Below are 13,812 nucleotides of genomic sequence, written 5' to 3' on the forward strand. Positions count from 1 at the left end.
TCCCTAAACCCAAAGCAGTGCAGAGATATATTTGACCTACAGCCACATAGAACAAGCTTCTATAGTTAAGATCCTTTCAATAAACCTTCACAGACTTCAAGCTGGACTCAGAGGCTCTCTGGCCTTCAGGAGTCAGTTGTTTAGACCTCCCCTAAGTGGAACACAAACCAAATCCAATTTCTTTAAAAAAACAATACATTGTGACAAAAACAGTTTCACTGACTTATAAAACAATTTATTTAAACAGATTAAATTCAACAGAATAAAGAAAAATAAAACATGATCACCTCATTATACAGAAAAAGAATTTGATAAAACATAACACTGATTTAAAAGAAAAGTCACTTTTAGCAAAATAAGAAAGGACATTAATTTTCTTAACTTAAAAATAATTTACTGAAAACACAGAAACCACACTTCATGATGATATTGGAAGCATTCTCTTTAAAGTAGGAAATGGCAATCACTATTGCCTGCAATTACCACTTCCATTCAACATTTTACTGGAAGTCTTAGGTTGGATAATAAAGGGAAAAAAGCCATAAGACGGGCAAGGAAAAACTGATTATTACTGTCCACGCAAAAAAATCCAAAAGACTCTCATAAGTGTGAGAATTCAATGTTTCTGTACATAAGATAAGCACACTAAAATCAACAGCATTTCTCTACACATCAGTAACAAGCAATTTTCAGTATAAATTTTTTAAAGAAAGGTAATGTGTAACTACAAAAAAAATAAGCTATAAGTATCTATAAATTAATCTCTTAAAAAAGGACATGTAAGAACTGTAGAGAAAATTATGAATTTTACTTAAAAGATATAAAGGTAGATCTCAATAAATGGAATTTATGAATAATAATTCTTCCCAAATAAATCAATAAATTCAAAGAAATTCTAGTAAAAGCCCAATAGAACTTTTCATGGAATTTCATAAGCTTATCTCCAAAGTTACAAGAATAATTGGCCAAGAGCAGCAATTATGAATTTGATTAATAAAGGAAGATTTACACCTATCAAACAGTAATACTTACTATATAAGGCTATATACAGCAACTAAGGCAGAAGGGGATCAATGGAAGAAAATAGAGAGCCTGGAAGTATTTATTTATCTATGGAGAGACACAGTATTGCAAATCAGCAGGCACAAAGCAGGAATGAGGATGGGACAACTGTTTACACATACATCAAGAGGAATAAGATTCCTACCTCACGATACGAACAATAATTTCCAGGTAGATTAAAACACTGAGGAATTAAAGCAAACCTCAAAAACTTTTAAGGGAGCAAACAATCTATCTTCTGAAAAGAAAAGCACAAGATTCAAAAGTTTATCATTAAAATGTTTTTTTTAATCCATAAGACAAAAAAGAAAATAAGTAATAAAGCACAGTAAAAAAGAAAAGCCAAAGCATAGGAGAAGATATTTGTAACCACCAAATAGCCAGAAAATTAAAAAAGAAAACAAAAACCTCTTCTTGTTCAGTAAGGAATCTTAAAGGGATTCCACATGAATAAGTAACTCAAGAGTGGAAGAAATCTGAATGTCAAATGCCAATAAATGAAATAGTACTCAATCTCAGTAGTCATTAAGGAATTAAAAATTTTGATAACACTAAGGTATCATATCATACCCATTCAAGTTACAAAACAAATAAATCAGATCATTCCAAGTGTGGTGGGGATACAGGCAGAAGGTACTCTTATAAATGCTGAATGTATAAACTAACAACGATTTTGAGAGCGGAAATGATTAGTAAGTGGTGCCTTCCCAACAACTCAGTGATTCATTTCTAGGTGTCCACCCAGAATAACACTCAAAATTTATGCATAAGCAGACAGATTTAAGAATGTTCATTGCAGCGCTGTTTGTAAGGGCCAAAAAAGTAGAAAGAACCTATCACAATAGAAAAATGGTAAATTGTGGTTTATTTTACAATAAATAAAAAGATATGCTCTGATTAACTCAGAGCAAATTTAATCTATACATAAACATGGAAATTCCTAAAACATACTTTTGAGCAAAAAGTTCCAAAACAGTAACTACAGTTAGATAACATTTATGCAAATTTTTAAACAAGCAACAACTGTATTTGTTATTTCTGGATATTATCTGTATGTAATAAAACTACAACAGACTTTAGAATGATACATAACTTCAGAAGAGTGGGAAGGGAAGGCAATGTGATTTAGCTGTATTTGTAATGGTTTATTTCAGAGGACAATTAAGGATGCATAAGGCAAAACGTTAAATCTGCTTATCTTTGTAGTACGTGAGCACATTATTTTCAGTATTTTTAAGTACATCTGAAGAGCTTTATAATCAGAAATTTTTAATAATTGCTACACTCTCACTATGAATATTTAGCAGAAACTATAAAATAAGAAAACAATAAAATAAGAAAACAATCATCTGTTGTATTCACACAGAGCCAAACTTTGATAATACTTACTTTTTTTTCTTTACACAGTTAGACAGTATTATTCTGTGTACAGTTTTAAAATCTTTTACTTTGCTTTTAACATACAACAGGCATGTTTCCTTTTATTTCACATTTATATTACACATACCCATGGTACGAATTTAAAACTGCTCATGAGGGTATATAATGAAGAGCCTTCATCCTACTTTAGAACCTAGTCCTACCGCCAAGAGTTTCTTATTTACCAGGTCCAAAAATTATGCTTTTATAACTGAGCTGGGTGGAGTATCACTGTTACACCACTGGATGGAGGCAGTGCCTTCAAAGTGTAATCTTTGGCATAGTTATTTTTCAGAGATAATAAGTTTGATCACATTTCTAAAACATCATACTAAATTTATAATTGGCTCTTGTACTTTTTAATATTTAAAATTTTTCTGTATATCACAATTACTGAAAACTTAAGGTAATTATTCATATTTAGTGTTAAATGTTCTCTTTTAAAGTGCATATGGATATTCTGCCCCACCAAAAAGTACTTTTAAAAAAAGGAAAGAAAAAAAACTAATTTAGGAAACACATCTTCATGCACACTTCTGACATTGAATAATTATGGATTCTAATGAGGAACTGTGACTTGAAAAGATAAATCTTTCGAACAAAATCATGTACTTACGAATCAGTGTTACAACTGGCAAGCTTATGGACATTTAATTCAAATAAACACAAGCTGACAATATTCAAAGAGCAGAGTTGTGCCAGCTCTAGACGCAACTTTTCAACCACCACTATCTTGCAGTGAAGGGCAAGTGGAATGACCAAGATCATACTCATTCTATTTACAATTGGCCTCTCCTCCCTCATCTTGTAAAATACAGTGCTTTTCCAATCTGCTTGCATTATCTGTCTGCCATTAAAACAGAATTAAAGCCACAGGAATGTAGACAAGCACATGGTCACTAATTGTTTATTTGTAAATTCAGGACTTTATTTTAAAAAGTTGCTTTAAAAACTAGAGCCCTTTCTAAATCTTAACTTCAGGAAAACTGACAATTGGATAGAAAAATTCAAACTGGACAATTCTTATGTATCATGATTTATCTCAAAGACTAAAATTTCCATGTTAAGTTTTCAACCAGAATCAATAATTAAATTCTGCTTCTCCATTGTTAAGAATCTTGTTCTAACTACACTGTTTCAAAAAGATCACAAAGACTGGGAAAATGAGTCAGGCAAGGAATAATGAGGATAAAGAGCTTTTAAATGATTTCTAATACAAGATATGTACCTTTTTAAAATTCTCTGTAACTTTGCAAAAAAATCCAAATAAATTCTAGAATTAATAAAATTCTGAAGTTATTTAAATTTCACCTTCCTACTGAAATGTACTGTTTTGCAATGGAAAAATATTTAAAGAATACAGCATAACAGAGCAATGTAATGAAAACTGTACAAATTAAAACCACTTCAGGGAGGAGCCCACTTTCTAGCCCCACTTTCAGCGTTATGTTAAAAACATAACGCAGTTTAATTTTGTTTAAAGGTCAACTGATTCAATCAATTTTGAGCTAGATACAGCAGGATAATACTCTTTCAATAAATGGATAGAACTGGAAAATCAGAAGAAAATACTAAAAACATGTCTATTGGGAACAACTCAATTTAAAATAAATAACAGACTTGTTCAAAATCACACGGTTGGTGAGTTACTTGGAGTACTAGGATTAGAACTCATGTTTCAAAGATCTGCTCCTAATTCTTACTTTCTATTATAGATTAAGCTGCTATGTGAAAGGATATTTCACTAAAAGCTCAGCACTTCATTCATAGAATGATTTGGCATGCATGATGTTATTATAAATGTGTATATTATGTATATGATCACATAATATTGTTTTATTTATTTATTTTTAATTAATTTTATTTTGTTATCATTAATCTACAATTACATGAGGAACATTATGTTTGCTAGGCTCCCCCCTTCACCAAGTCACCCCCACAAACCCCATTACAGTCACTGTCCATCAGCGTAGTAAGATGCTGTAGAATCACTACTTGTCTTCTCTGTGTTGTACAGCCCTCCCCGTGCCCCCCCCCACATTATATATGCTAATCGTAATCCTCCTTTCTTCTTCCCCGCCCTTATCCCTCCCTTCTCACCTACCCTCCCCATTCCCTTTCCCTTTGGTAACTGTTAGTCCATTCTTGGGTTCTGTGAGTCTGCTGCTATTTTGTTCCTTCAGTTTTTCTTTGTTCTTATATTCCACATATGAGTGAAATCATTTGGTACTTGTCTTTCTCCGCCTGGCTTATTTCACTGAGCATAATACCCTCTAGCTCCATCCATGTTGTTCCAAATGGTAGGATTTGTTTTCCTCTTATGGCTCAGTAATAGTCCACTGTGTATATGTACCACATCTTCTTTATCCATTCATCTACTGATGTGTGCATATAATGTTATATATATTATGTGTGTTATATACACATCTTATTTAGTATTCTCAAACAGTAAACATAAATTATTAACCACAAAAAAGGTAAAAGAGAAAATGAGGAATGAGCAAAAACTTTACCATAAATTTCAAAGTAAATGATACATAAAAGGCATGGTTGAAAGTTACTTTAAGAATTGTACCAATTTTTTTTTTTGAACTTGTCACTTACCGGGAAACTGGGATACTATTGGTGGTGTATCCTCATCTAAATCATCAACTCCTCCAGCAATTGGATAGGGCGGAATGGAGACTCTGGGCATCACCACCCAGCTATGTTCAGAATAAAGGGAAGAGGTCAGGCTTGGGAGTCCTGAGTTATGGGCTATCTGAAAGCCACAGATCTTCTCAATCTGTTGCCAGCGAAAAAGTCGTTCTCGTAAACAAGTTGTCAATTCAGAGAGAGCTTTCCTGGAAAAGCCAATATAGGAATTACTTGTTGCATCAAAGAGTCTTTATTAAGGCACTGAAAAAAGGAACAACATGAACAGACCATGGCAATTAACTAATTTTTCAAGAATTACCCACTCTTAGCATTAATATAAATTATATAATTGGTTAAATGACAAATTAAACTATAAACTGCCTATAAATTATACACTTCAACACATAAAAATAAACAGATAACTAAAATAACATTCTTACTTGGCTTCCAGAATTTTGTGATCTACCTCATCTAGGGAGGAGCTATGTGCTACATGCAGAGTCCCAAAGACTGTGTTTCTCTTCTTTTTAATTTTCTCTGCCTAGAAACCCAAGGAGAGAAAGATAAGGCTATATATACTAATGAAGTTTATCTTAGTTTTGAATTTAAATAATCATAAAATCAATAGAGAATTAATAGTGAAGACACAGCCCTATTTTGCAAAAAAAGAAAATAGATGAGGGAGAAAGCATGCATTCCTAAGCCAATCAATATAATTCAAAACTTTGTTCTGGAGCATTTTTCTCTTATATCTACGGTTCAGAAAGAACTTAATCTTATTAAACTAACAGGATAACACTATATCCTACTGCAATGGAAGTGTTAGTGAGTGAACTGAGCTTCTTTTTTTGCTAGAAATCAGATTAAGACTTTATCTTATTTCACACATTTTAATAGGAGTCAGACATCAATTAATTTCTAATAACTACTAACCTGAATCAGATATGAAGCAGCAACCTAGAGGAGAAAAGCTCTGTATAAAACATTTATGATAATGATAATAGGGATGATTTTTGTATGACCATAAGGTCATTCTGAAAGGCATATACTTCTCTAAATAAAGTAATTTTACAGCCTATGATGAGATAATTTACCAAATAAATTCTAATTCATGAAAAGAATCTGCAATAATAAAATTTTTACTCAGCTCTTTATGTCCCAATTGGTTAATTCCTTCAGAAACTTAGTAAGTTGTGAACTATAATAGAGTACCTCATCCTTAGCAATAGCTAATTGCATTTCAGCATTTTGTCTTTTAATATTGTAGTACTGTACTTCTACTTCATGGGTTAACTGAAGCCATTTTTGAAGTGCATCTGGAACAGACCAGCTGCTTCTGAGTTCAAATTCTTTTTCAGCCTTCTTAAGAGCCATTCGAACCTGGGAAAGAGAAGGGTGGAGGAAAGGAAAGGAAGGGGGAAAAAGGGAGGAAGGGAGAGAGAAATAAGGACAGAGAATAAGGGACAGAAAGAAGAGGATGGGGATGGATGGATGGATGGATGGATGGAGGGAGGGAAGAAAAGAGAGAGATTTCTCATTTTAAAAACATAAATTTATTTTTTAAGGAATTAAGATTATTTGGTACCAAAATTAGGAGAAAAATTTTAATGATGGTCTTTGTAAATAACCTTCAATCACAAAGCCTAAAACAATATATTTCTAAGGTTAAAACTAAAGCTGAAGTTTTAAGTGCATTTTAAACTCAATAAGCAAAATTGTAAAGCTGGATTGTAGAGGGGGTTTTATATATATCTTTAGTTGCAATATTCAGTTTTGATATTTTATAAGTGCCAAACTCACTGAAGAAAAAAAACCAAGTATGTACAAACTCTGAAGTTTCCAAAATAGGGTAAATAACTGAATACAGAAGACCCTACTGTAGCTAGTCTACTACATACTCACTTTTTAAAGTAATTATACTTTTTTTGAAGTTTTTCACGGCATCTTCTTTATGGCCAGTTATTTCTCATTATTATATGTGTATCTGCCTATCATTGTCTGTTTTATCACTTCTTTTTAATTCATTACTTCTAACATACCAGCAAGTAAGTCAACCTGCATTTGTAGATCATGGGTAAATTTCAAGAAAATAGATTCTGAATGATAATCTACTTGACTTTTCCATGAGAAACTATGCATGGGCTTCAGTGTCAGGATGTTGGAAGTCTTTCTTCCAGGTGCCCTTTAGGAGAGCCAGCCAATAAACAGATAGAAAACTAAAATGTTTAGTGTGTGAGGTGGTAGTAAGTGCTAAGAAAAAAAACGCTTCAGGAAAACCTAAGAAAAATGACACAGAAGGAGGAGACAACACATTCTATGAGGGATTTCTTTAAAAACCAGCAAGACCTCAAGCTAAGGTATGAAAAGGATACATGATGGAACTTACGGAATTATGTACAAACACTTAAGATCTTGAGACAAATGGGTGAGTGAACTACAGAGCAGCCTGCTTCTGGAATGCCATAACTGCAAATCAGTTTTCCTCAAAGCTAAGTAAGGTAACTAAAACTCCATTCCTAAACTAACATGCAGAATTACGTTTAATCTGAACAAACCCAACTGATTTAAATAAACTTCATCATGTGCCAGGATAAACTAGTAAGAGTATTATTACACACCAGTTTCTGATAGAGAAATTTAACAGCTGTTAGATACTTTAGAAAAAAATTATACAGAAAAGTATTTTTTAAAAGTCCAAATAAAAAAAAAATCAAAATGGGACACTAAATAGGCAATTCAAAATATAGACCTTAAAAGTAAGTGTAATATGGTACTTACTCATTCAAGCAACAAATCCTAAGCAACATGTTTAATTGTGCAATGTGCTTGGGACAATACAGTGTTTAATAAGATGGTTGGCTAAGCTGTGTGATGTCCCTACTAATCTCCCAGAAAGAAAGAATTTAAGTTCAGGTCCTGTGTCATGATGGAGCTCTATGTAACACTACAAAGTATAGATCAGCAGGCTCTTTTTCTCACAAGACTTTAAAGCTAAAATTTCCATACAATTTTCATTGCCAAGGAAGTATGCAGAGAATCTGAACAATTTCACTTGCTTTTCTCTCTCAACATAGTTTTCTTGATATTATGTTCATAAATTTATTTCCCTTAAGGGTTCAATAAACACATTTAACACAGAATTGACATGTTTAGCATAAATTGAGGTTGAACAATGATTTGACTGTCAAGTAAGGTTATCAAAATTTTGGAAATTCTGACCTCCCAACAATAGTAACTATTTAAACTACTTTTCTCTGTAAAAATTCATGTATATCATGTTACCTAAATTCCAACCCTTAGTTTGACTTACATTAGTTTTTATAGGGGAATGGGTGCAGTGAAAATTAAATAATTAAAAGCTTTTACAAACAATGAATTATTGAAGTGTTTTAAAATGATAATACTTATATAATTTCTGTCTTAGGAGTAAAACAGGAATAAGTAAAACCATGATATCACAGAAAGAAACAGCCTAAATATTTGAAAACCTAGCTTCTAGACCCAACTTTATTATTTATTATCTCTGTGACCTTTAGCAATTTCTCTACTTTCTGAGGCTTACTGTCACACACAGAACAGGGGTACCTATGACTTGCCCTAACATCAGGCTTCTTGAGACTTTAAGAACATAATAATGCATGTGAAAAGTATTTAAACCACACAAAATATATAATACTATTAGTCACCCAAAAGTTTTAGTTTTAGGGAAAATAATACTATATATAAAGTATGTACTAGATTTTCTTCCTTCTAATTTTGAGAAGTTGATTATATTGTATCAGACAAGATACAGTAATACATCTAACTATATGGAATTGTGGCTTATGACATTACACATGAATTAATTTCCCAGTTAAATTTACTTCTATTAATAAAATTTCTAATAGTATGGGAAAATATGGACTTTGGAATAGGATAAAAGAAAACAGCTGTGTAACTTAAGGCAAGTTATTTAACTTTTCTACACAGCTCATCTGTAAATGAGGATAATCTATGTGTTGTAAAGATTAAAATTTATGAGCAAGCCATTTGCAATGTGCATAGTACAAACTTCTGACATACAGCAAGCACTCATAAAATTGTGTTTGTTATTACTATAATCATCTTGGGCAGAATTCTTTTTTAAATACCTATTTCTTTCCTTCAAACCACCTCTTACTGCTCAGGATCCCATTAGGATTATTATTTTGTATTGGGACATAATATGGTAATGTTAGGGTATATACACTGAGGTATATACATAGAGGTCTCTCTAGGCCAAAACCTCAGATTAGAATGTTCATGATTCTTGGGTCTTTTTTTATATTATCTCTTCTCCCTCACTGTGAGGCAGTCACCTGTAAAATATGACTATCAGTTCATGTTTCTGTAGAAGAATTCCCACTGCTGCTTTCTGACTTGTTCTATCTTACCTGCAACGTTCTGAAAAATAGCTAACAAGTTTTTTAGTTTTGTACTGGGAACAAACCAAGAGTTAGAAGTCTCGGTGGGAATAGGCATGGAATTCTCACAGGGATAAAGGACATTAACATCTAATTCTTGGACACAGCTTTGGCTAGGACTTTTTTGTTAAGTCCCTAGTTCTTTACTATATTCTGTACAGATAAGGTTTGTCAGGTAAATAGAGCCTGACTGCAAGTATGTCTGGGAATCAACTTAAGAGAACAAACTCCTTACAAGGAAAAGAGCCAAAAATAACAGATGTCTGGGGTAAGAGACAAAAGAATAGTTAACAGTTAACGAAAAGAGATAGCTGCATTCAGTCAGACAAATCCTACCAAAAATAACTATCTTGAAGGAAACAGTAAAGCACAATGAACATTTTCTCATGAATTGAAATTGGAACTCATTCATCATGTAATTCTTATTTCTCATTTAGCATTTGGTTGAGAAAGAAACAGTGCGCAGCAAAATGGGAAAGTGGGAGGCAGAATACCTAGCTTCTTGGACCTGCTTTACATTTGAGTCACTTTCTAATCTTGAACAAGTTTCTCACCTTTGTTTTCTTCCTCAGTTTCTTTATCAGTAAAGAAAGGGTCAAGGTCAGAAGAAGGAGATGAGACCATGGAAGCAGAGGTTGAAGTGAAGTGCTTTGAAGATGAAGGAAGAGGCCATGAGCCAAGAAATGCAGGCAGCCTCTAGAAGTTGGAAAAGTCAAGGAAACAGATCCCGCCACAAGAGCCTCCAGACAGAATGCAGCCCTGACCACCTTTTAGGCTCTGTCTTCAAGAACTCTAAGATAATAAACGTGTGCTGTTTTAAGCCACTGAGTCTGTGCTAAGTGTTTATAGCAAGAATAGAAAATGAATGCATCAGCCTACAGATAAATTCACCCAGAAATTACTCCCCACCCCAATTTTTCTGAAGGACCATGCAATGACTGAATGCCTATATTTCACCTTATGTAAGTGCACACCAGAAGCAGATCATGGAAAGGACATTTTTTAGACAACTTCAGAATTTTTAGCACATGTTCTAAAACCACCTGCTTCAAATGGACATTTAATAGAAATTCTTTACCTTTGCAAAGAAATTTAACATTAGATATACTTCACTTTATTAGATACACACTTTGTATTAGGTACAAAACTGAAACATACTTTAGATGTTAAATAAACACCTTAAATTTACTCAAGATAATTAACACAGCAGGGGATAAAAGTTCATGAATGAGTGAACATGATGGTAACTTTATTGTTTAGTTACTGCCTTGTAATTTTGCTAAATGAACTTTGTCATTGCTAACAATATGAACAAATGATTCTTTTATTAACTGAGGAAGAGTATACAATGGAACTAAATGCAGGAGACTGAACAAAAACAGAGAGGCAATACAAATATACTAACAAATACTTTCTTAAAGATGTAAATACCTGTTCCAACTCCTGCTCTGCATATTGCCGTCTACTCAATTCACATTCAGCTCCCTCCCTCAGCTCTCTCAGCTGACAGGCCTCCTCCTTTGCATAACTGATTTCATTCATCATTTTGCGCTCTAGATTTTGCTTTTCTACAGCAACGTTTCTGTTTTCTTCCTGTGCCTTTTCAAGCCTTACAGAATAAAAATGAAAATTCCTCATAAAAGTTTCCAAAATATTTTTAAATGAAGAATAAATATATATCAAGCAATAGTGTTTCCACCAGAATGTGCAGCATCTTCTATTATTTTTAAGTGTGGATAACAACATCAAGCAGTCTACTATACGGCCACTTTGTTATCTTGAGCTCAAAATACAGGGATAGCAGAGGAACACCCTTCAGCAAAGTGACTTTAAGGACAGTCATAATTATTTAAAACACGTTAAAAATAAAATTTTACTATACATGTAATTCCACCTATGTCTGATTTATTTTCACCGTTCTTCTACCCATTTATTCTCTAATGCATGGCTTTATAATAAATCTGTAATTGTGATAATAAGAACTATGATGTGTACATACATTCCTGATGTGATGTGTGTACCAATCTAAATTAGTATAAGCACATGCCCATATTACATTTTCATGAATTGTATTTTCTTATGTAAACAAGACAATGCTTTTCTCACTTACTCACCTCTCTTGTAAGTCCATCAGACTTTGCTCTGCAGTTTGTAGACTCTCTAAGTCTTTCATCATTTTTGCAACATGTTCTTTTGATGTCTTATTCTGTGTGTAAGCAAACCAGCACCCTCCAACACCAATTACTATAGAAACTGTGAGGATAAAATCCTTCATCCAGTTATGAGGAGGGCCTACGCAGAGAATTACAGATGGTTAAACTAATCTTTAAGTGTAACAGAATCTCAGTATACATAGGCACTTTTTTTTAAGTAGTAGGTATCTAAAAACGAACAAAAAAAAAAACAGATGTGATGATGTCCCTCCCATAGGCACCCATACACAAATTCTACCCTTTTCAAAATTCTTTCTTCAAATAACCAATGTGCTTATTTTAACTACCTGATATACCAGACCTACAGGAATGCAGAAATAAACTCACATGGATGCACCATGCCCTGTTGGTGCAGGGGGTAGTAACAAAAGACTTGGGACCCCTGAAAAAGCAACTGTATGTCCATGTACTGTGAGAATGGTCCTCTGGTGGAGGAGGAGGAGTCATAAGGAATATCACCCTTAGTATCCCACGTCCTTTCCTTCTATCATGGGAGGCAGCTGTCATGCTTTGATACACAAACTGGAATCCTAACAATTCACCAAAAGCATTTCCCCCAAGCATGTAGCCATGTAATTAATTAGGATTAATCATCCATTCTCAACAGAGGGTGACATGCACCCTCAGCAGAGAGCTGAAAATTTTTGCTTGTCATAATTCAGAAGGTGGGAGGGAGGTTAGGCAGTTACTAGTGCCTAGTGGGCTAAGGCCAGAGATATAGTTGAACATCCAATAATGCACAAGACAATTTCTTTCTTACTCCCCTCCTGCCAGGAACAGAGAATAATCCAGAAACCATCCAGCTCAAAATGTGAACATGGACTAAATAATCATAACGAGTATTGTTTTAGGTGGCTGTTTACCAGAGATCTGAGCTCCAGAGGGAGAGAACAGAATCACCTCCCCCAATGCATAAGGCAAGCCAGGAATCCCCAATACTATTTCTAAAGTAAAGAGAAAGAACCAGGGCCTCCTATCTCTAGTGATAGAAAACACAGAAATCACTAGTAAAATAATCTTAGTTTATCCCTGACTGTCAATATGCGCTAATTTTCAGGGGGGTTTCTGGAGGGAGACACAATAACTAATATAATGTTTTTATTTGCTCCAGAGATAAAGCTTACAACTAGAAAATGCCCAACTACCCTGGCCTCCCTCCAGCAGAAAGACATTATTTTTGATTGCTGAGATGAAGTGCTCTATAGAAATGACAAGTTCCTATGCTTACAAGTCTAGGGTTCATGTATGTTTACAGCGTATGACACAGCACGCTCTAGGCCAGAGACCCACAGGGTTGCAATACTTGCAGAGTGCATTTCCTCACCTACACTGAAGAAGATGCACCTGCAGAAGGCTATGGTCTCAAAAGATTTTTTGTTTATTTTTGCCTGAAACTGAGAGGTTCAGCTCAGGCTCTAGTTCAAATATGAGCCCTGTTCAGGCTGAAACACAATCACCAGAAATAACAATAAATAGATGGACAAGTCTCAAACTCTGTAGTAAGTACCACAAACTGGAGAAGAATTTGGTGGACTCTTCAAACTCTTTTAAAATGTTATCTGTTCACATGACAATGCTGATTTTTTTATAAACCTAATGCAGTTGTTCTGACTGCAGGGCTCATTCACTCAAATAACAATCTTAAGGCAAACACATTAAATAGGTAATGCATCATTAACTTCTTAACTGGTTTGTTTATTAAAACATTTGCTTTCAACATTCTTTGAGACTAGTTTGGTTTCTTTTCAAATGATAATATAGTACACTGTTTTAGCTTAGAGGGTAGTTTGTTCCTGAATTAGTAAAATATAAATATTCTTGACCAAATTGTATATAGTGACAAATTCTAGTTTAACTCCTATTTTAACCAATCAATCACATGAAAAAAATGAGACAAAATCTTACAGAAGATAACCCCCAGTAGATTCAGTTGAAAACCTAGGAAAAGGAAAAGGTTTGAAAGGGTATCATCTCTGTGGAATGCTTGGCATTTCAGTAGGGTTCTATCTCCTAGGGTTTGCAATTTCCAACAACAGTGC

The 13,812-nt window shown here is 33.8% G+C and overlaps 1 protein-coding gene across 2 annotated transcripts in view; it reads right to left on the reverse strand.

The window, feature by feature from the left end:
- Positions 1 to 13,812, reverse strand: part of STIM2 (stromal interaction molecule 2) — a 192,367-nt gene that overhangs the window by 11,768 nt on the left and 166,787 nt on the right. The window contains exons 6-11 of one of the 2 annotated variants that reach the window (XM_036994730.2): positions 11,675 to 11,852; positions 10,992 to 11,169; positions 6,331 to 6,498; positions 6,052 to 6,075; positions 5,559 to 5,659; positions 5,086 to 5,324 (exon numbers count right to left, since the gene is read on the reverse strand). In XM_036994730.2, the coding sequence (XP_036850625.2) occupies positions 5,086 to 5,324; positions 5,559 to 5,659; positions 6,052 to 6,075; positions 6,331 to 6,498; positions 10,992 to 11,169; positions 11,675 to 11,852 (888 nt within the window). The remainder of the gene's footprint in view (positions 1 to 5,085; positions 5,325 to 5,558; positions 5,660 to 6,051; positions 6,076 to 6,330; positions 6,499 to 10,991; positions 11,170 to 11,674; positions 11,853 to 13,812) is intronic. The other variant, XM_036994731.2, reaches the window with a different exon arrangement.

This window comes from Manis javanica, chromosome 5 (assembly GCF_040802235.1).
Source record: "Manis javanica isolate MJ-LG chromosome 5, MJ_LKY, whole genome shotgun sequence".
NCBI classification, from domain to species: Eukaryota; Metazoa; Chordata; class Mammalia; order Pholidota; family Manidae; genus Manis; species Manis javanica.